The sequence below is a fragment of the Contarinia nasturtii genome, unplaced genomic scaffold, assembly GCF_009176525.2.
Source record: "Contarinia nasturtii isolate CC-2019 unplaced genomic scaffold, AAFC_CNas_1.1 Cnas_scaffold_187, whole genome shotgun sequence".
Classification (NCBI taxonomy): domain Eukaryota; kingdom Metazoa; phylum Arthropoda; class Insecta; order Diptera; family Cecidomyiidae; genus Contarinia; species Contarinia nasturtii.
Genome location: NW_022197544.1, coordinates 3,162,551 through 3,187,171, shown reverse-complemented (window position 1 = coordinate 3,187,171; position 24,621 = coordinate 3,162,551). Strand labels below are relative to the sequence as shown.

At 30.2% G+C, this 24,621-nt stretch overlaps 1 protein-coding gene and 2 long non-coding RNA genes across 5 annotated transcripts; 1 reads left to right on the top strand and 2 right to left on the bottom strand.

Moving 5' to 3' along the window:
• Window positions 1–454: 454 nt before the first annotated feature.
• Window positions 455–21,041, bottom strand: LOC116352241. 3 transcript variants are annotated; one of them, XM_031784672.1, is made up of 4 exons: window positions 20,976–21,041; window positions 19,672–20,794; window positions 6,086–6,227; window positions 455–2,931 (listed from the first exon to the last, which is right to left on the bottom strand). In XM_031784672.1, exons 2-4 carry the CDS (start codon window positions 19,716–19,718, stop codon window positions 2,344–2,346), a joined length of 777 nt encoding a protein of 258 aa, XP_031640532.1. In that variant the 5' UTR covers window positions 19,719–20,794; window positions 20,976–21,041; the 3' UTR covers window positions 455–2,343. The 3 variants fall into 3 exon arrangements, with proteins under 3 accessions (XP_031640532.1, XP_031640531.1, XP_031640533.1); XM_031784671.1 differs by having other exon boundaries at window positions 20,878–21,018; XM_031784673.1 differs by lacking the exons at window positions 19,672–20,794; window positions 20,976–21,041 and adding an exon at window positions 7,278–7,436.
• LOC116352244 lies at window positions 8,437–10,465 on the top strand. Its single transcript, XR_004202275.1, has 3 exons — window positions 8,437–8,544; window positions 8,640–8,819; window positions 10,382–10,465. It is a non-coding gene; the product is annotated as an uncharacterized LOC116352244 (long non-coding RNA).
• On the bottom strand, window positions 9,305–9,773 carry LOC116352243. The gene is made up of 3 exons (XR_004202274.1): window positions 9,671–9,773; window positions 9,527–9,591; window positions 9,305–9,416 (listed from the first exon to the last, which is right to left on the bottom strand). It is a non-coding gene; the product is annotated as an uncharacterized LOC116352243 (long non-coding RNA).
• Window positions 21,042–24,621: the final 3,580 nt, after the last annotated feature.

The window sequence follows — 24,621 nt, the reverse complement described above, 5'->3', positions numbered from 1 at the left end:
AAGGTATTGAATGACAATGTTTAAACATGATGTAAGTGCTCGTAAGTGATTCCAATTCAAAAAAGTCTGATTTGGTCTGTTTTCGTTTGAAAACTGGTCTAACAAACGAAGGTTTCCAAAACCATCGCTCTCAAAAGACTGCATCATTAGATTTTTATATTTGTTTGAATTTTCATTTGTAGACTTTTTGGTGAATGGACTTTTTTGAATTTGATTTTTAAATTATTTCTTGGTGACTAACAAATTCTGTAAATGACGTCACATTTTTTTTTATAAATTAATGACAAAATATCTGCAAAGTTTGAAATTCCACGAGGGGTAAGGTGTCTTTATTGGAAATTTGGATGTAATTTATTTTCCATTTTATAGAGAAATGAACATTTGAGTGAATGTGTTACATCTTTCAATGCTAAAACAAATAAAATAGGTGATTTTCAATAAAAACTATGATTCGTTTTCTATTGTAGTTTTATTTTTATTTTTACATTTCAAACCGAACATTTTTTTCGTTACAATTTGGTAATATTAAGTTATTGCATTGTCGCCTCGATGATGGATTCGTATCGACTAACATTTTTTGTTGATTCTTTTCACATACAATACAGAGGCGGGCTTGAACAAAATTTCTGCAAAAAGCACAATCCAAACTTGATTGTTGACAAAATCACAATGTTGTTGGTAAATTTTTGTACTAGAAAACTGTTTACAGACAATTTTTTTTTCATTGTATAAATTACATTTTGATCTTTGGAAAGCGTCTCTCACAGTCTTGTCTGTAGAACAAAAGCAGTTTTTTTTCTCGCAAAACGAGATTCTTACATATGTTTCACATAATTTTTTATTTTACACATTTTCATTCGTTTCTGTTATGTATGAAAGTGAAAATTTATGTTGTTGTTTTAAATAAGACTTTTTTGATAATTTTTTTTTTTTTCAACCATACACATTTTTCTTACAAACGATTTATATAAAAAATTCTTTCATTTTTTTTATATTCTATTTATATAAACTTATGCGATTTTTTGTGGAATTCAAGATTCATTTTCTCACATTCAACTTGATTTGATCTTTAGAAGAATCTAATGGATTAACATAAAAATTATAATCGAGAGAATAATGAAAAATAAAAAATGTATTGAAAAGGCCTTGTTTTTTGGATTGCTTTTTAGATTCACATTTTAACCTCCATAACCATATAAAAAAGAATTAAAGTATTTTCAATTACATTTTTCGTATAATTTTTCTTTTATTTCCTAATACGAAAAAAAGCGATTACTACATTTCTCCATGCTAATGAATTCTGTTTATTTCTTCACAGCGATATATAACATTGTTTTTTTGTTATTTTACGAACAGCAAAATATTGTGAATCAAATATCAATTGTTATATCCGGCGTATTTCGCATCATTTGGTTTTAATTTGTATGCACATCGATCAAATTAAGCTAAACATAATCATATAAATGTCGTTTATTTGATTGCAGGCCAAGGCAAGTTAGGTTTGCATAATCCAATTTTTAATTGAATTTGACCAAGTTTGCTGAATTTCAAAAATTAATCAATAGTTTAATATCGTTATGGAAGAAGAATGTGAATATTTAAAGGGAAACAAATTGCTTTCTTGGGCATATATCGAGTTAATATATATTTTTTTTATATTTTTTTTCCACGTTTTAAATAAATAAAACTAAATTAATTACTGACTTGGATGACATAAACGTTCTATATTTTGTGAATTTTTCAATCGATTTTGTGCAAACGAATTGGCCTTGATCTTTGGAAATCACAAATTGTTCAAAAATATGTTTGTCATTTATAGGTTTAGGTCGGCTATGTGTGTATTGTTTTGTTTTTATTGTTAATTCATATGATACATTCATAGGCTACATATCACCGTATAATGGGACCCATTTGGCTTGGCAAATGGAATGAATTTCCGATAACAAATAGATATTCCGATCAAATTTTCACATTTCATTAATATTAACCAATGATATTTCTTTATATGATGAAGCTGGCAGGATAATTCTGGCAAATATATCTGCCTCCTACTCTAACGCCCAAAATATTTAAAAAGAAAAACATAACACGAAATGAAAAAAAATGATGACACTTATTCTCTTACAAAATATTCCATTTAAATTGTTCGATATTTTCGTACAATGATAGATTGTTACTTTCAGATGTTTAGCAGCTTAAGATTTCCTTCTTTCTTCAAGTTTGTAAATTTAATTGTGAATTGAACGACGTAATTAAAATCAAATTATTTTGCATTAATTTTTGTTTTTGTTTTTAGGTTTGTGTTGCGGTTGGTTTTTTTACTACAATTGGGTTGTGTGTATATTAAACTGGTCCGATATCACTTTGATACCGAGCTGTTAGATAATTAGCTGCGTCGGTCATTTGTTCCAGACAACGATATAAACCTAATAAATGTTTACGATATTGTTTAGCTAAATCACGTGATTTGTCGATTCCGTGTTTGCACTCTGATTCGATGCCTGAATCATTTTCTGTGGAGATTTCACTATCAGAATCGCTCAATGTTGTGACTGAATTGGATGAAGCAACCGATGCGGTGCTTGGACGTCTTGCGTGACCTTTAACATCTTTTGTACTGCTACCGTTATTGTTGGTATTACTATCAATGCTTGAATTGACGCATGGCACGATGGTTGAGTTGGAACTTGTTTGCTTATCGTCATCTAATTCACTTTGAATTTCTTCTGGTTGCTCTTCACTGTTGCGTCCCCACAATAAGTCCACTTTGACACCATTCAACATATTGTATAAGGTGAATAATTCAGCTGAACTAAGACTTTCGTGAACTGGAGCACGTTTCTTTTTACTATTTGTGGAATGATGATGGTGGTGTTTTGACGGTGATGCACTAGCTGCATCTGGTACTATTGTATCAGTGGCATCGCCAACCTGAAATTAAATAAACAAGAGAGTGATCAATCAGACGAGAGTCATTACAAATTCCAAAATCAATTTGGTCACAATAATTACAAGTATTTAAAATATTAAACATCTAATTCAAGACAACAGATAACTATAGCCGCACTTAATAATTGATTGTTTGAGGTTTATATGTTGTTTTGGAGTATTCCATAAATATACATTCATGCTATAGATTAACATTTCAATGCGATTATCGAATTCGATTATCAGACATATTATCGCCGATCAAAGAGCGATTTGATGATTTGAATAATATGGAGGAATGTGAAGCGTTTTTGTGAAACTGGTTTTGTGAATGAATGTCAATCAAAAATATATGGTGTGGTTTCAAAAATCGCAAGTCTGTGAGAAAAAAAGATTCTTTCTACTTAGTGTTACATTTTGTTCAAAAGTTAAAATATTTTCACGAATTTATTGTTCCATAAAAGTTCAAGATTTGAAATTCTGGAAAAATCCTTGGTGCACTTTGAAGTATTTCTATTCAAGTGGTGATCATAAACTTCCATCAGAATAGGTTTATTTTGAAAAAAAAGACATAAGATGCATGTACAAAAATGTCCAAATCTTAGTCTAGAATGCTTTTCATATTTCCACACAAATGATGTATGGTTAAAGGCCAGGGACCCTTCGATTTAAATTTAGATCGATGAGGAGCAAGTTGAAACAACCACGCGTCCAACCGCGTCAAAACTGTCATTTGAATGCAACAGCAAAAAAATTCTTAAAACATTGGCTAGAATCGTAAATGTAGTATTTTGTTGCGATTTAAAAACTAAAAACGCTAAAAAAATACTTTCCATGCATTTTCACGAGTGATGATGTTTTGAATCTTTAATTTCGAAAGTTTCGCTTACAAAATTATTCATATCAAATAAAAATGCTATATCTAAGTGAGTGACGAAACCAAAACTTTGTGATATCAATATTGTGATAAAAATAGTTGATTGATAATTTTTTCGTGTTTTGTAAATAGATACTCAATGCATTTTTGTAAATTCGGAACAACAGAGATTTTTTTAAAATTTGATATCGAACAGACAACATGTTTGATAATTTTACGATTCTAATGATATCTAAAAAGCTACGTGCAAAACAGCGAGCTGTAAAATATATCAAATGGTTGCCTTTATATAGGCATATAATATGTCTTCTTTTGTATCGATTATAAAATGATTTCTTTGTATAATATCACTTCGGTCAATACATGACGGAAATATTCTCAAAATAAAAATGTTTTTTTAATGCTTTGGTATTTTATTGAAAAATATTATACAAATGAAATCCCTTGCGCGCCAAAAATTATTTCACGGGCAAACAGAAAAGAAAAAAAATAAAAACTCGTTAAGTTTCAATGTCATATTGGGTAAATGTTGAATTCAACGACGTAACAAAGTCTAAACACGAATCTATCCATTTTCATAATTCAGAATGAGAATATTACCAAATAATATGTGGTATTTTTCTTTAAATTTAAATAAATCCTATAAGCTTTCCGTAGTTAAAATCCGCTTTTGGCATGTGTATACAATATATACGACAAATGCGTAGTGTTTGAATGAAGTGGTGGTCACATGTGATCGCACATCATAATCGAATTCAGATTGATCTCTGCTGGTGAATGAACGGTGCAGAGGACACGTGAATTTGAGGTGAATACCTCGTACAATGGCGAATACCTCGTAAACTTTTTTTTTTATTTTGTTGTTGACCACAACATGTTTCCAAAATCAATTATTTCTATATTTTGATCCAGTATTTTCCGCTTTTCTCATAAGATAATTTCACTTATCTATGATAAATATATCATTGAAAAACTATATTCAAATCTACATAAAAAATGAATGGTTCAAGCGGTTGATTGAAAGATTTGAAAATCACTGAATTTTCAAAAATATAAACTGGTTATAGTTAGTATATGAAAATTATGGTGTCAAAGCCCTGGTCGACAAACGATTCGAAAAAAAAAAAAATCAAGAAAAAAAAACACATAAATGTTCGATACAAATACAGACATCATAAATAAACTCATCATTAAGAAAGATTGACTAGTTGATTGAGAGCCTTGGCATCATAATGAATCTTTATTATGTCTATTGTATGAATGAATGCAATTAGCCATAGTGTCTGACACTACGTCAAAGAGATTTGTTAAATTCGTCTACACCATTCACCATAAATTTGTTTAGAACTATTTGCATACATCATCGACTGATGTAGAATAATTGGGTTGAAAGAACCAGGTATTGTTTACAATAGGCTAGAGTCGTGAATTTAGGATATGTAAAGTAAATAAGATGCTAGAATGTCGTGTAAAAAGACAGATACCAAATCAAACTACATTACAAAAATGAACGGAAGGTCATTGTTCAATATGGAACATGGTTTAATAAATTTCATTTGAATTGGAGTTGTTTGGTTGCCATAATTCATGATCGACATGTTCGATTGAAATGATTTGGATGAAAATAATGGTCACAAGCCCAACAAAGGAAATAACTCTGCGTATTTTATTTTTATCCAGTTCATTTTATTTGAGTGTATATTTCATGAAAAAAAAAACCACATACTTTGTGACAAAATCGGAAAAGACTTTTCGGCCGACAAACTTTTGTATTTGTAAATTACATATTTTTGTATATGAATGGATAATTTTTATAGAAGAAAATATATCCAGACGATCAGATATATATAGAATGTTTAGTCTATGGAGGCGATATCACCCCACACGGTCTTTGAGTAAAAGCCGAAAGAGACATGAATCCTATAAGATCTTTATTTATACTCCTTAGAATATGCAATTAATAAACCATATTTGAATGATTTCGTTATCTTTTCTGCATGAATAGCAATGAAAAATACTTCAAGCCCAGAGAGTAGCAGATGGCGTTAGTTGAAAAAATCTTAATATCTTGAGTTCATAATAGAACAGCGTTTTCCAAATACACCGTACCTTATGTAATGTTGGGCAATGGTGACCTGAACTTGACAATGAACATTTAACAATTATCACTTGATTTCTTTGCCAATCAAATGAAAATAAAAACAAAAACATCTGAAGAAAACGACATTTTCGTACTGAATTGTTATCAAGTTTCTTTTCTAATATTTAAAGAATACGAACCGTTCTATCCATCAACCGGCATGGTACCAGTATCGTTTCATCCATAACATTCACCGTTTTGACGAATTTCTCCATTAAATTTACGATACTTTCGCGGGAGAATTCTGTATCATCGTTTGTTGCGATACGCCGTAGTGAGTTTCTGAAAATAGACAAATTAAAATATATATTAATCTAGATGCATTGTATTATTATTGATTGAATTCATAATTGAAATAGTAAAAGCTACATTTTTATCAATCTAGTCTATTCAACTGTTTTCATGAAACAACAAAAAATTTAACCGATATCTCATCAGCATAAAGTTATTTGTTAGTAGTTGTTGGTTTGTTTAATGTATGATGCAACCTTAATTCTATGCATGATGCACAATGCGAAAAAAAGCTTCGGGACATTCAAAAATGCTTATACACCTGCTTTTAACAGATATCAAGTGGATTGCCAATAATTCGTCATCAATCGCCTGATTTTAATATAAATGACATGATACAGAATGCACGACAATATAAAAATGATTCGAAATCGTGTTGCACGTGTATTGTCGTTTGAATAAATTTTAAAACACAGTGACGACATAAATGCAAAGCACATGTAATTCTCCAATTAACGAGAAAATATTACATCGATTGCAATTAGCAGTTTCGAGAAGCAGGTAATTTTAAGTGACTCTTTTGCTTGCGTCTCATTGTTGAAATGGAGATGATATTATTTCAAGAAGATCAATTGTTTCTATGCGATGCAAACACGATTGCATGCTAACACGATGATTGTATGATTGTCTATGCAGTTAAAATAATTTAATTTAATAGAAGCGTACTCATTTAAGCAATCGACAGACAGTTAGACGAAATGCGCTGCAATTTCTGTGTTTCATCATTTAAAGTTGCTTTTAATAAAGTTACCATTTTTTGTTTGTTTGCTGCCCTATATTGTTGCATTACAGTTTTGTTGCGTAAAATCACAAACATTGTGTCAAAAAAATGATTGAGAGTACAAAACCGTTGGCATTATTTTTTAGTTTCACTGACTGTCCGAAGAATAAATGCGATGCATTATTGATTTAAATGCAAATTATATTATTAATTTCATTTCCGATATTTATGAATTGTTTTTTAAACTCATTAAGTTTAAATTTGAAATATTGTGGAATTTCAAAAATTCAATAACACACACACACACACTTCATTATTACCTCACTGTATGCGTTGGAAATATTCGATCCATCGCAAATATGCACTAACTCTGGACAAAAATTTTGTTTACAGTTTTTATTTTTATTGAACACACATTTGTAGTGAAAAACGTTGCAATTTTGTGAATGTTTCACACGTCTACCGAGGAGCCAATTTATGCGATGTTCACAAAATGGTTTCCAATTAGTATATGATACCATGATATGTACGATCATTATAAATGATTAACCACAGCTGAAACGAGCGACGTTCGTCATTTAAAGAAAGAGACGTATGACTCCACTCACATAACAATCAATGCGTGCAGAACAGTTATCATAAAATATCAAATAAATATTGTTTAAAAATCGCGTGCACACATACAAATAATCAGGAAAAAAATGTCAAAAATCGCAATGCTTACTCTAAGCAACAATCAATTTTATGTCTTTTGTCATCAAAAAGTGTTTTTTTTTTTCATGCGTGGTATCAAGAACGAAACGAGCAGCAACCATAATATTTTGATGATTTTGGATTACACATATATACATGTGTAGACGATTTTGTATTTTTTAGTTTTATTTCACACAAAAACTTAAAAAAAAAGTGAATCAAAGAAGAAAAACAAAATTTATGCATGTGTGAGTAACTATGGAAGGTTCAGTAATCATTCAACCAATTTTCGCCTCTTTTACGAAAAACTGAAACAACGGAATATTATTCATTTATTCATTTTTGCTGTTGCGCTCGCTCTCCCTCTCTCTTCATTTCTTACTCTTTCTCTCTCTCAACATACACACATACAGATATCATCGTTTGTGTTTTGCATTAAATACGTGAGCCAAATACATGTGTAAATTGTGAAGGCCAAATAATTCAACACCAATAATTTCAACAACAAAAAAAAATAAATAAAGAGCGAACCTAGGCGAAATATTTTCTGGTTTTTTTCACTGCTGCCGCAACTGTTGTCATTGTCATTGTTATTATAATATACAAATTTATGTTAACTGCTGACTAGACGAGACGCTCATAGATAACGTGTGAACGTTAACTAATGCTTGTCGTACTTGTTTGGCTATTTTGAAGCATTGCAATATGAGTGTGAAATTCAAGTGAATTGGAGTGTGCGTAAACGCGTTAACCGTTATGTCGACCAAACTGATTTTTGTAGCAATGACAAAACTTTTTGCTTCAGGACCACCACATAATCCAAAAAATATATATGTATTAAAACTTTGGCAGAATGATGGCGTATTAACGCTGATGTTGACTTTTGTTCATATGGTATGTATGACGTTAACTATTTTCACAATATAAACATATATTTCACCAGCAACAACAAACAAGAGAGAGGAAATATACGTCAATTTTGATTTCAGTGATCATTTCTCGGCCTTTGCGATTGAATCTTCTGGAAGAAAAAAAAGAATTGATTGGAGTTATCCAATCAACACATCATTAAACCAAGAGCGCAGTATAAAACAGCAGAAAACCAAGATATGACCAATGAATGGATGCGTGCGCATGTGCTAATATATCATCGTCACAATTGAGAACAGGTTGGTTGTCTGTATGTTACCTTGTAAGTGGTTTTCGCTTCGATTATTTTCGATATATTCGAATGCACATATTGCATAATTGGGACATCGTGTTTAGTTTTTTTATGATTTTTTTTTTCTTCAACGATTTCATAAATTTTGTGTGCCTCGTAGTCATTTGGATATTATTGGAATATACATGATATTTCATTGTTTTTGACTGACGCTTTTTTATGTTTTGGTTTTGCTTCGCTTCACTTTTTTTTCACTTACAAGCATAGAAATTCTAATAATTTTTACACAGACTTAAATATTTTTTAACCCTTTTGTAAAAGCGATAATTGATAATTTATCATTTGATCGCTCGGTTTGAACTGAATCTATATTGATAAAATTGATTTGATAAAATAATAACATAAAACGGACAGATTTTATGCGTTATTGCATCTCCTTATTTTATTTTCTTCTTAACGATTTCAATGCAATATACATTTGCGATGGAATGTGGTGCGCATTCAATGTTTGGTATACAACAAATAAATCCAACTGAAGAATACAAGGTAGAGTGTTGTTGTTGCGTTTTTTTTTTTCGTTCACGTTATTTTGTTCGGGTGAAGGCTAATGGATAAAAAAATATTGTTGAACAAATGGCATTGATAAAAAAAATCTATGATAGATTCTTGTAATTTACTCCGAAATAATTCAAAAAATTTGTAATATTAATTTACCAGTTCTGATGCGTCGATTAAATATAGAACGAATATATTTAAACTATATTCAAATATGATAACATCTATATGTTTAAATAGAAAATTTAATTTCGACAATTTGATATAATACGTAAAATAAACAGAAAAAATTGCAAAGCAAACCAGTCAGATTGAAGTTTTCTATCCTGTTTTATCAATTGAGTTTAATTACTCGTTTTGATAGAAATTCGTGATAGCGTTGTCAATAATATCAACTACTTTATTTCTAGATCTTTACCGATCAATACTATTGCAAATCGGTAAAATTCCATTGAACCACTCAGAATATTAGTGCAATTAAAAAGCACACGTGAACAAAAAAAAAACTTGAATTGGCACGTATTTCATACAAATACGTTCGTAATGTTGACTTCAAAATGGAGAATAACTAAATTTAGAAAAATTATTCGATAATAATCGGGATGCAGTGAAAAATAAATGGGAAATTATGAAAATTCACTTATTTCCCGGCCGGATGTATTGTTTATTTCATTATTAGAGAATTCAACACTTGAACACTAGTCGGTGTCGGATTTCTCCGTCGTATTCAATTTGTGCTTTGTTTAAATTCTATGGCAAGCTTAATCGCTGCGAAGTAAAAGCCGAATAGAGGGGAGTCAAATAGAGAGAGGCAGAAAATAAATAATTTGAATAAATTTTCATTCGTAAATGTAATATATTTATGATGTGTGTTTATCGTGTGTGATGTGTGTCGTTTTAATGACTGACGCAAATCGCGTCAATAAAATGTAACAATATGTTTTGTAGGATGCAAATGCCTATAAGCATAGTGCACCATATACATTTGAGTCATTCATTTCTCTTTCATTTCAGCGACCATGGTGGATCAGAAATATGCATTCCTTTAACGGACAACATCCAACTATATATTCCACAAAAATGAACGCAAAAAAAAAATCAACAAATCATGTTTTGACGTAAAAAGTTATAACTGATATGTCATAAAAATCCAGGAACAAGTACGCGTGTTCAACGGCCATGACTGTTTTTTAAATGACGTCCAGGGTGTCAAGCTCATCATTTGATTATAATAACTTTAATTAATAAATCTTGCTCCGTATGTAAATGTGGATCCATATGATTTTCATCGATTTTATTCAATGCGTTCTATGTGTCCAATCGATATTTTTCACAGAGATATTCTTTGCTGATTAGCATTCAATACTGTTCAAGAGTCCAAGCATTGAACATGTATAAGCATTCTAATTTTTTTTGTTTTACGATTGAAAATAACTTTTGGACTTCAATTAATATCTTTATTTTTATTAATTTTCATTCCGTCAATTTTGCAAAAATTAAAAAAAGCTTTTAAAATATGCGCAATTTGACCGTAGTATGAAACGAAATTTGATTCCAGTGTAATGATCGCTGAATTGGTGTAATTCAAATAATTGCACATATATACATTCATGACACACAAATTCTAAAAAAAACAAAACGGTCGACGATAAATTGCCTATAACTCAATAAGATTGTGAGCTTTATCTATTTGACGTAATAAAATTTATCGAATCAGAAAAAGAACGTAATAAAGTTTGGCATCCGATGAAAAAAAAAGTCGTCATATTTGAAATATGTTAACCTGTGCTCACTTTCGAAAGTAAGAATATGTGTAAGTTTTTATTCAAGTGAAGGTTGACTCATGTAACATTCATTTATTTTTGCACAATGTAGTTATTCGTAGTTGCATTCAAACGTAGATGATGTTTTTGTTTTTCAACTCTCAAACTGTTGACGCATAAGGATATTGATGAATAAAACGGATTTTTTAAAATTTCAATTTTTTTTACGTTTAATTTTGAAAGTTGTTATTTCTCAAAATCAATAAACTAACCAAACTTGGAAGCTGCAGAACGATGAAAGTAAATACATTTTATCACTGACATTGATTTCACAGTAACATTGATGTGAATGTTTAAAATGTATATCACCATCAAACATTGTCATTTAATGTGAAATAAATTGAATAAATAGCGTTGATCAGGAAAACGTAAACGCTTTGGTCCATTTCGGTAATCATTGCACGTCAAAGATCACGGATTCCAATGAAATAGTTCGTTCCATATTCAAATGAAATGGCCGCGTCTAAATTGAAAGAATTGGTACAAGAAGTATGTTGCGGTTGTGTGCCGAATCCGAATGTTTAATTACCGGAACTCACGAATGAATATGAGAAGCGCGAAGGGAATGATGCACAGAAAGAAAAAATGTGATATTTTAAATTCAAATTTGGTAGATTTAATATAAAATTAACCAACAACGAATTAAATTTACCATTTTTGACATCTCTGAGGCATATTTTTCAAAAGTGACTATTTGTTGAATAAGTTTTACCAACTGCTTTATTACATTTACCAACTTTTCGAAACCACAGATGACGCTAGCCCATGAATTTGGTGAATGAAATGAAGCAATTAGTAAAACTTATTAAACTGATAGTCTCTTTTGAGAAATATGCCTCAGAGATGTCAAAAATGGTAAATTTAATTCGTTGTTGGTTGATTTTATATAAAATCTACCCAGTCTATGTATTTCGGATGGATATCCATCCGAGATATTTTAGAATATCTGGATATTCAACGCAACTGCACAGCGCCAGAGCTGTGTGCGTCGCAAATAGAATCTACGGTATGTCGCGACGTATATGTGTATCAAGTGTCGCACGTACACAGTCACACTGTGTCTGTATTTTACGTGTAGCGACATACCGTAGATTATATGTGCGACGCACACATCTCTGGCTCTGTGCAGTTGCGTTAAATATCCAGATATTCTAAAATATCTGGGATGGATATCCATCCGAAATACATAGACTGAATCTACCAAAATTGAATTAAAAATACCACATTTTTTCTTTCTGTGTGCTGTAACTCCCCGAAATGTCATTTGATGTTGAAGAAACAAAGCTTTTTTATGACACGGCAACCAAATGCAGTAAACGTTAAAATTTATCACTCACAACTGAAGCTAATCTTGTTCAAAGCAGTGCATTAATTGAAACGGTATCAATTCAAAACCAAATAAAAATAAAATTTTCAATCTGCCAGCCAACAATGTGCCTCTTTTTCAATGTAGCAACCCCCAATTCAGTAAAGCCCTGCAAAGCAATGTCTTCTTTCGGTATGTTTTCTTACAAGCTTGTCTTAAAAATGAATAGACAAACACTAAAGATTCCCAGATATGGTTTATCCAATTCCAAAATACCCAGATTTTGGTAACTAGTTTGCCAACAGCCATCCAATTAAACAATAAAGCACAGAAGAATGCCAAATTTTGGACGGAGATTCTCATTATTTTTCAAGTACAAAAAGCGAAGTCATACAATGCTTCATCTATATTATGTGATTCATTTGCCTATGTATGTTTTGTAATATACAGAGATGATGAAAGATCACAAATGTGACGTAATCTTATATGATTAGTGATTGTATATGCAAATAAAATGTTTTTTTATACATTTTAACGTTGATATACGTTTTTTTTTACATTCTAGTGGTCATTTTCGTATCAAATGAAACGTAGATTTCCAATGGAATTTTCCAATAATATTCTTTTTACAGAATAATATGAACAAGGTAGATTTTTACATCACATCTCAAGATTCATTTTGTGCAAAAAAATAAGGAAATTAATGCAGAAAAAACAGTTTTTAAATTGACTTTTGATTTTATTGACGTGAGATTTTTGTGTATGAAAACAGTGTATAATTAAAGTGACAACAAAAACATTAATGCTTGTTAATTAACACCTTAATATTCTAATAAAATAAACCATTTAGTTAGTCTGTATTTTGCAACGTTTTAATACAATTTTTGGGGCCCATTATCTATTTTTAAAGAATGATTTTAATGATAATATAAAGAATTTTCCCATATATAACCTACATTTCAAGTTACAGAGAAAAAATTAAAAAATTCCCCGAAAATTAAAAACTTGCTCAAAGTGGTTTTCGTTTTAACTAAATAAAAGTACGCAACACGTCACAAAACACACCTAACACGCCACGCGTGTAATGTAATTTTTGTATCACTGCTTTGTAAAAGAAAACAACAACATATATTTGATACAGAACCAATAGGTATATAATTTGCTCTTCTTCCGCTGTCTTCGTCTTCTTATTCGTATTATTCTGTTTCTCATATTCTTTTTCCAATGACTCGTTTAAAATGTTTCCAAATATTTCTGGACTTTCAGGTTACTCTACAACTCTGTTTTTACTTCTCTTGACATATCTTAAGGAATCATTCTATATAAGCATTGAATAATTTTGCAAACAACTATCTTATATTCGCTTTAAAATAAATCTATAATATTTCAGAATGAGCATTGGAATTCTTTACGGCCATAAACTCCCGTTGGTTTATCTACTGTAAATAAATGTCAACGTATAGCTAGAAATCTTTTTTTAAAAAAACTTATTGTTTTTTTTTTTAATCCTTAATATTTCATATATTAGAAAAAAAATTCTTTTATGATTTTCCAATATTGGATAAATTGTCATACAATTTCCATGTAAAACTCCATATTATAATGAAGCACGCAACAAAACGCCATTTTTTTCTCACATGATCTTTCGCAGTTTTTTTCTTCTTCATCATTTGCATTTGTACATTCCATCGAATATAGCTTTGGATTAGAGAGTGAGAAAATGATAAAAAAACATTTGATTGAAATACAACACAATCGCTCAATTGAATACACAAATATATCATACTGCTTCAGTTAGCGTCAGCTAAAGTGAAAATTTAAAAAGCCAAGGTCGGCTTCACCACTTTTAAGTTTTAGTATATATATTTTTTCTCTATTTCCATTTTGGATATATTTTTATTGATAATATTAGCAACGACACGTGTTTGTGAATATGTTTCTAAAGAACTAGCCTGAATCAGTCTTGAATCAAACAAAAAATTCACTATTGATACTGAATACATCTATATCTAAATAAAATAAGTTTTTTTCCACAATCCATGGAAAAGATCTGAGTCAATCAAATGAAGTAGAAAAAATACGATTTTCTTTGTGGCTGTGCTCACAATCAAATTCACGTGTACAATTAAAGTGAAACAATGAACTGTAGACGTGATCATAAATGATCACCAGCTGATTATATTTCAACTTTTTTTATTATGCACGAACAGTGCATATATATGTGTATTAACAACGCGACCTATCATACTTTGACGCTTCAACACATACACATACAAAAATAATCAACGCACGTACCCATATTGTTTCTATGCAACTACTGCATTTTTATCCCGTCCAGAAAATAAAACTAAAGGTCATTCATATCGTAACAAAAGTACGATATATTTTCACAATTATTTACATCCGTCTTAATTATTCATTTGAAATCAACAATACGTTTCACATTTGCAATGAGTGTTGAAAGTAAATGTTTTAAAAAAATTAATAAAAACAAATCGAAATGTTGTTAAATATTTTTTTTTCTCGTCTTTTCATCCCTTCATAAGATATGCATTCTTGGTAGTATTCGCAGTCAATGTGAAGCCAATAATTGTTTACTACAAATTAACGGAACATATTTGTTAGGTAATGAAGATAAAGAACATTCGATTCTTCCAGCCATTTAATACAATTAGATTCACAACTAAAATTTGTTTTCATATGTGTCGTCTTTCAGCATATTTGTAGTCACATTTTTGTTTCACACTTTTTTTTTACATAATATTTAGTAGTAAAAAATAATTTGCAATAGTTATATAACATTTCTTGTTCAGTTGCGATAAAAGAAGAACGTTTCCAAAAGGGTCTACATTTTGATGTATTTTCGTCAGAACTACAGTCCATTTTAAACATTGTTCAAATATTAAATTTACTGTGCATATAAACAAACAGTTATTATTTTATGTAAAAACATGTGAGCGTGTATCATTTACTTTTTTTGTAATTCATCAGTAGAACTCTGAGAAAGTGTGGCGAAAATGAAAGCACAATTTCGTAGTGACTTGGATAAATATCACCAAAGTGAAATTCCTTATTCTATTTTTTTTTCTCATAGTCTCTTCATTCAAATCATCCAATGATAAAAAAATGCCGTTAATTTTGTCTTTCAAGAATTCACCGCAAAAAAAAAAAAATTTATAAAAAATACTTGATGGTATAAAACGATCATTTCTTTATGCTAATCATTTCATTTCCCTGATCGTACCATAAATTTTTGATTAATTTTGCAATCTCATCTTCGGCACACGTATAAGCATGACTTAACAGAAAAGATTTTTTTTGCTGATGTCACTTGAGATTTACCTTGAAACATAAATACCTCTCTAATTAATTCAACTTGCTGGAGCAGTTTATGCCACCAAATTCTTTGTGAACAATTTGTTTCCGTAGAAATTAGCATATTGACAGCTGAAACGAGCAAGTTAGTTATATGCTAATGTTCATTCAATGAGGCTCAAATGGAGTGAATTAGATTATATACATATAAAAACATTCAATGAAAATAAGATTTAATGTTACTTTGTTGCTACGCTCAGAATGTAAGCCGACAATAGATTTCGATATCTCGCTTTCCTCGCCGATTGTGAATAATTTAATCTTTCTCTTTCTGAATATTCATTTTTAACAGAAGTTGTGTTGCAATATGATAAATTGACATGTCACTTCTGATGTAAATGATTTCAAATGACGGAATTTCCCACATTTTAGCCATTGTTTCTTAATGTCAAAAATTCTAAAATAATTTTTTTTTATCGAATAGATGTTTCCATGCACAATGAAATAATCGCTCAACACACCCTAATTGAGAAGAAAATTCAAGTGAGAAAAAGTCTTGTTTACATTAATAATACGTGTGGGAAACGGAGAAATGCCAAGTAGGAAAATGAAGTTACTTAAGTAGTCTGTAACCCCCATTATTAAGTACAAGTACCAATTATTATCAATCATGACAATTAAATACAGTTGATTTCAATTCAATATGAACAAAATTTTGTTAGATTTATTATCCAATGGAATGAACCATTTTTAATCTTTTACGTTGAACAATAAAATCAACAATGACTTTTCAACTTTAGAATGATGAGAAAGCAAAATAGGTTTTTTCGCAGGAAAAATTAAAATCAACACTGCAAATTGCGCCAACTAAATGATGAACAAAAAAAAAAATCAGAACGAATACATTGAACATATTCTCTGTATGTGTTAGTTGTAGTTTGTTCATAAAACCACCATTCGACGTAAAAAAGCCAATTTGAATCATACGATATGAACTGTATACTAAAACTAATATAGCGAGTAATTGGTTAAATGAACAAATCATAGTATCACGCGATTTATGTAGACATGTAGATGATGTTGCTAGTGTGGTCGCCTTGCTGACTAGCCCTATGACATTTGATCATAGTACGTGTGCGTTCACTCAGTCTGCATGTTTTTATTGATGTTCAGTATGATTTTTCATGGTAATTCTGTCTTATAACAAACATATGTTACTCGTCCGCCAATTAAAGCTCTAATAATATCTATGCAATCCGAAAATCAAGAAAAAATGCCTTCAAGTTTTTAAGAGTACGATTTAGCACTTGACTTTCGGACATACCTTTTGGAACATTAAAAAAGAGATTTAATCATTATTAACTGTTTAACCGCTGTGAATTTTCTTCTAACAGCATTTTCACCATTTTGACATTTATTGAGCGTATTCTTTATGAAGATCATCATTTTAATTTATTTTACCAAGGCACGCATTATATTTACTATAATCTGGCGCCATCTTTTATTTCATAAAATATATAAATGTTATACGTGAGTACAATGTATTTTTTTTTTAATGAATATAGATGCTATAGAAAAATGTCATTTTTCGGTACAATGATATTTTTTCCAGATTATTATTCTAAAATTTCTAGAAAAACTAAACTTTCTAGATCAATGGAGACTGGCGCTCTCCTCACAGAAATATTCACACCCCCAATACCACATTGCTTTCCAAAATTGCATTTTTGATACCTTATTAGTTGTTTATTTCGTTTAAATTTGATTGCATGTTTTTGGATATGTGTGCGTTGCAGTCAGGTGTCCCTCGAAAATACATTCATTTTGAGAAAATGTAAACAACAAACTAGCTCGAAGAGACTTGGCCATTACATATACATTTTTACTTTGTATGAAATACATGCACACGGAAAAAAACATTGAAGAAATTTAAATGAATTTGGTGATAGTATGCCCGATTGACGTCTCGTATACTACTACCAATTGCCGAAAGTAGGCCAGCGCACAAAAACTGACTGAACATGTAATCGCGAACTGAAGCGCACAACACAAATCAAAATAATAAAAAAAAAACAATGAAACTTGAATGAAACGAATCGAAAGAAAGGCAAAATCCGAATACTATAAGAAAACAAAATGAACAAAAATACCATTTCGAGAAAATAACATGTAACATTAACACAAACTGGTAATGCTGTCCAAAGTCGACACCATTATTTGCGCCTTTGTTTGTATTCTTTATAAGTGAGAGATGCAATCATCTATCGAATCTATGAGAAAATGTTTTACATAAGATGTAAAATACAGAAGAGAAGAAAATAAAGCCCGGCTCTGTCGCAAAATCGTTGATAGAAAAAATGGAATATACTCATCCACAACTACATTTGGCTGCAAGCTCAAATTAAAGGTTGACTATTCAGATTCCTTCAATCCTTTGTCAACGAAATTCCGAATTTTAGATAAAAAAAAATACTAGTCATTTGAAGAACTTTGATTGAAGATTTGACGAGCTGTACGACCTTGTGGACTTGAAAAATTGATCTGCACTTGAAGAGAAATTAAACGCCTTTAATTTTCATACCATTCCTCTAGATCGAATGATAAGGATAAATTTTAAATGTGTATCGAAATCGAAACGAACGAAAAGAATGACTTTATGCTAAGGTTTCATAGGCTTTGAACGATGTCGTGATGTGTGCAAATACAATTAGATGTCTCTTATCGTCATTTTCATGCCAACGATACACTGTACGTACACGTATTTATATCAAACACATTACAATGTGATTGAGCACGACTTGAACAAATGAACGAAGCATGTCGCTAATACAAACTCACAAATCGTCATACATGCTCGGATAAATGAAGAAATTCTCGTTTGGACTATACTGATGTCAATTTACACAAACAGTAGCAAGAGATACACATTGGATATCAAACAATCTATGAAAAGGATTTATTTATAACATGATTAAAGGAGAAATGAATCATTTTGGTGTTACTTAACCGAGAATTTCTGGGTAGTAGCTGTCGCTTTTTTTCATATGATAATAAACCAATGAAAGTAAATCGGAAGAATTTTTAGCGAATTTTATTGTGGAAAATCTAACAAAGTATTTGATTGAAAAATAAAATCAAAGCATCAATGACGATATTATAAGACTTTATCCAATTTTTTTTTAGTACAAAACTCGAATGAATGATACAGAGATGATAAAATGACATAATATCATATGTTTACTCGTAGTATGGGTAAATATGTATGTATTTGTGTGACAACTACACTTCGTTGTTAATATCTCTAATATCGCAACAGACATCGTAATCGCACAGAGAATTTATTTCATTTCTAACTCAGTTAAACTTGTCCATAACAGAATAAAAAAAAGAAGAAAGATGCAAACCAACATACAAGTAACGGATTTAAATTTTTAATGAAAACATGACACTTTCAATTGACATTTTTCGCTTAACGTACTATTTCAATTGCTTCGCTTGAATTATTGGAAATGATTTAAAGTGAGACAAGAAATTGTTACTCTCAAACATATTTCCATGATAAGTGATATTTTTTCGTATGAAACATTCTGAAATGAAAAACGGGTGCGAACGAGAGAAAGATACTTGCATTACACTAAAATAAATGGAAACCAGTAATACCCGTACATTAACTTCATACGCCATTCATTCAAATCATTCACTTTATTTAACCAAAAATTTTGCAAATTAGAACCAATTCCAAAATGTCGTCTTTTCTTTCCGGAAATGCCTTTAAATGTATCAGCAAGAATTGTGCATAGCATTTAAAGGTCGAGTTAATTTAAATGAAAATAAATTGCGATTAGAGTAGAATTACTTACCGGCTGTTCTCAATGTTTGTTGACACTTCCTGATGATATCCACTCATTTTGATCGATTTGATATTTATAACTTATAAAATAGTTTTTTCTGCTCTGTTGCAGCGAATTAATTGTTATTTTGGTATAACTTGACTGTCTTATATAAAGACTAAGAATTGAATTGTTTCATTCACAATATACAAACGTCAAGTAAAACTATTGTGTTTGTAATTTTTTTTCTTGTCGGCAAAGGTACTATAATTTTCTATTCGCCCTTGAGTGGTCTTCCCAGTGTAATTTGTCTTATTATTTTCTTTTTTTAAATCAACAAAAATTAAAAGTGTTTGATATCAATTTAAATAAGGATCAAAAGTTCAATGAAACGTATATTATCATTAAACAATTGTTGGTTTTGTTATAATTAATTTGAAAATAGACATTTTCTTTTCAAATACACATATAGTTTTTCGTCTCTTAAGGCTCGAAATCGTATCACTTATAGCATGAGGTATTGAATAATTCAAAATGTTTTTTTCGCCGAAATATGGACGATTTGGATATGAATTTTATCTTTGCACAAATGTTGAACTGTCTCAAATTGTAGTTTTACAGCACACAAAACACATTCACAATGGAAATGGGTGACTAGGAATGAAATAATTTGATTGACTAATTTTGTCGGGCAAATTTAAAAAAAAGAGTCAATTTAAACACAATAACTTTTTGATCAGCTGTATAATATCGTCGAAATAATTCTCTTCTTTAATTCGTTGTCTTTTAATGTATCTATGATACAATTTGTCACTTTCATTGATGTTCACGCATACATACACAAGTATTTTCTTCTTGTTTGTTTGGCATTTCTCCCTCGTATTTAGGAATGTTCGTTGTTCGTTGATGTTTCGGTGAAATTTTGACAGTACATAATAGCCGCTTTTTCATACATTTATCCGTATATATTCCGTGTAGCAACTGCTTAAATCTCTCAAACTTTAAAATGATTTTCTTCTTTTTCTTCACGAAATATAACTTTTTGGTTGGTTCGGAGATAAAATATTTTTTTCCGCCATTCAAACAAACATTTTCCCCTCTTTATCTTCAGTTTTTTTTTTGGTTTACTTCGATTTCTTCACTGCGACCAGAACTAAATCAAACAAAACAAAAATGCGTTTGCGTTTATTTTCTTTTGGGATTCAAAATAGATAAATTGTACGTGATTAATGTTACTTTTTAATGCGGTCAATTTTCGAATTATTTTTTTATTCACAAAAGAAATGAAAGGCTTTGCTTTTATTTTTATGTTTAAAATGACAAAAATCAATTACGATTGCGACGAATGGAACAACCTTCACGTGTGAATGTTTTAAATAAAATGTTACGATATGACAGAATGCGCAAATTTATATTGAACTTTTGTAATGATGTCATGGATTTGAACAACGCCTGAGTATAAGTGCTATGTATTGGTGCGAGTGCGAGTTAAGTTTGAACATGCGATGAGCAAGCAGTATTGTGGTTGCGCATGTATTTGTGTGTAAATAATCGTACGATTTTTTTTTGCTTGCATGTATGCGGAATCTAATTCGAATTCCGAGTCTCGAGTCTTCGCATGTACTAATACAGACATTTTTAAATGAATTCAGTTATGGGTTTTCATTGCTTCAATTTACAAATGTATATCATCGGTTTATGTATTTCTATGTAAAATGTATTAAATTTCAAACTCTTTTTTCATAGTAGTATTTGCAAACATATGTTTATTGTAGCCATTGTTTTGAATAAAAAATTAAATGCTGAAATGGTAGCGCCACCTAGCGATCGAAATCAAATTGTACCTTCACCATATTTGAGTTTTTCGTCCGTTTAATTACGCATATGAAAACAATATATATTGCGCCGATTTAACTATACAAAAAAAAAACCGTCGAAAATAACCAATTTGATATTAGCATTTGCATAAACAATAAACTCAATTTAATTAATTTTATATTTCACGCTTGGTTTCTAGGGTAACAAAATTGCCCGAAGTTGGTCAATTTGCATGAAAATGCCTTGATCCCCGTTTTCAATGTGACCACATTATATTGACTTAAAAAACCGAATAAAATTACAGTCCTATTATTTTCCATATCTTCGCAATGGTATTGAATATGCATTAAATTCAAATGTGTATGAAATTTACTTACCGATAACAATATATAAACATCGGTATAATTCCACTGAAAGAAAGAAGAAAAAAACACATACCAATTGACCTCATGGAAACTTCGCATTTTTGATTAGCATTCAATAAAAAGGAATGAAGAATTCATTCAAATGAATGAATTTTGACATTGTTTATCGAATTGAACAATTACATGATAAAACTACGCATGGTTTCTGTTAATCTTATGTTTATAAAACCTGTTATGACACAAATTAATATATCTACTAATTCCCAAACCACAAACTAAGTGGTTTGCTGCATTGCATTCTTACTGATGATAAACAAAACTTTCTTTCTTCTTGAGACAAATCATCCTTCCGCATTTGAATGCTATGTTCTTTTTGCAAAATAATAAAATAAAATAATATTATTTATTGAAAATTGCGAATTTTAATTTAAATAGTCATTTGAAATTCAATTTTATGATTAAAAATTCTTAATAAATAAATATATTAAATCACAGTTTAACATTATTTTAATTTAACGGTCATTTCAGTTTAGTTGAAAAAAAAAAGATAGCTATAATCAATTGCGATATTTTCCATCAGAAAGTGGTCAAAAATATTGGTAGTGAATGGAAACAGTTCATTTAAATGATATCGCGTTTTATTTCATTTGATCGGACTTTCCTTAATTCTTTTCCGATGAGCGTCAGAACCAGATTATATTTCGTGCGTAATGATACAGTTCAATGAAACAACGTCATAGGCATATACGCCGTTCACATATATATTCGTTCATATTTTGCGTAATCATTGTTTTCTAATTGATAAACTAAGTAGTGGCGTTCTAGAAACTTGTATCGTCATCAACTGATTCTCTTGATAGTTGGAGGTTGGCTTCATTATGTTCTAGTTTTTGCTAGTATTTTGTATTTCTAGTTTTCTAGGTTAGATAACCCCTTGGTAAACATCTGCACCAAGAGTACTCAATGTTCGTCATACTATAGTCCAATACATCATTCGTAGTGCAAAAAGCAAGAATGACTTTTGTAGTGCTTCAGTGATGCGGTCCACAATTTATACTTCATTCTCGAAAATCGAAGACAAAATAAATACTTTGCATGAGTCAACAAAACTCTACTGAATGTTTTCTTCAAGCCAAATGCAAAATGTAAGATTTGAAATTCATTTTCTCATCAAGCAATACTCATTAGTCCACTTAGACTCTTTCAATATGCTCACCATCTACTTTGTATTTTAAAATAAAATTGCAATGACCGATTTTTGGATCGATTTGCCCTAGCAAATATTTTTGGATTTTATTGGATAGTTTTTATAGAAAAATTCAATGTTTCATATTCACCGACTAAAAAATGTTGCTTCGTTTGATATCGCATTTTTATAAGTGAGAAAAATAGTATGTTCTTTTTATTCTTGAGCATTTAATTGAAAAAAAACTTAATTAATTCATTGCCGCATGTCAGTTTATCAATTGCGGTGTCACCTATTAACCAATCGTTTCCAATGCAAATTTTCAATTCCATTATGGAATTTCCATATAATCGGCCACACGAATAAATAAATTGTTTTTTTTTTTAAGTAATGTTTACAGCGTGGATTAAAAACAATACGAAAATAATGTTAAAGTTTTGCGTGTTTTGCTGTTATTTCAATATCATTGATTTTGAGCAGAAAAACACTGTACCCGATTGATTTAATAGTCACTGCAATAAAAGTTTTAAGAATATAAAGAAAAAGAAACAATAACAGAAATGCAAAGACACACGATTTTTTATTTATTTATGAGAGCAATATATTTCGGATCAACCACACCTCATCAACCCCCCTCCCCAATTTTCACAACACACTTTCTTCGGGACCCTTCAAAATGATCTTTTTTGGTCGTTAACATTTCTCGTATGGCCAAAGAAATAAAAAAAATTAAAAAAATAAAATAAAATCATTTATTATGTGATGAAAGTGCATTCTACCTGGAAGTCTGTATTTATTTATGTGAATTCTTTGCACCTTATAAATGAAGGTTTGCACCTTCTATGATAAGTACATTATTATTTTTGGAAATGTTTATAATTTCATTACAGCTAATAACCCAATTTCATTTGCTGTTTATCTTTTCTTGTACGCAAAACATAGTAGTAAAGATTACTGAATTAAGAAGGACAATGACAACCAGAAACTCTGACGTCATTCTTATCTTCACGTTCGTTTACGTATTTAAAAATGTGCAGCAATTAACTTTCTCTCGAATAAAAAGAAGTTCTAACGAAGGAATATTAGAACAAATACATTTTTTTCCAAAAATCGCAGAGATGGATCCAGTTAGTAACCAAACTAAAATGTACCGTTTTCAGTACATTTTGAAGTTGAAAAAATGTAACGTTTCCACCCATTTTGGTGGTCAATTTCGTGTCAAATAGAACTGAGATTATGTATATAGCTTCCAATTCAATTTACGAATTGCAATTTTATCAACTTCGTTTGAATATTTAATAATATTTCGTTTGACAAGATAATGTGAACACATTAAGTGTTAAATTGCAAATCTGATCATTCATTTACGTTCAAAGAAAGAAGTAAACAATTCATTGGGAAGATTTGCGTAATTTGATTTAAAATTCTGCCGAAAAACATTTTTAAGTAATTTATTGCATTTATTTTATGTGTTTTTGAATTTTGAAAATGCAACTGAACCTTTCTGCCATTTTTCGGTTGGCGCGGTGCATATGTATCAAACCATATTATAGATGTGTTCGCATCGTGTGAAACACAGAGAGAAAAAATGCAATATATTTAATTCAATTT

Coding starts and splice junctions, on each gene's coding strand:
- LOC116352241 (XM_031784672.1), bottom strand. CDS start 19,718: ATGAGTGGATATCATCAGGAAGTGTCAACAAACATTGAGAACAGCCG. Junction 6,228..19,671: donor ACAAACATTGAGAACAGCCG/GTAAGTAATTCT, acceptor GTCTATTTTCAG/AAACTCACTACGGCGTATCG. Junction 2,932..6,085: donor GCCGGTTGATGGATAGAACG/GTTCGTATTCTT, acceptor ATTTAATTTCAG/GTTGGCGATGCCACTGATAC.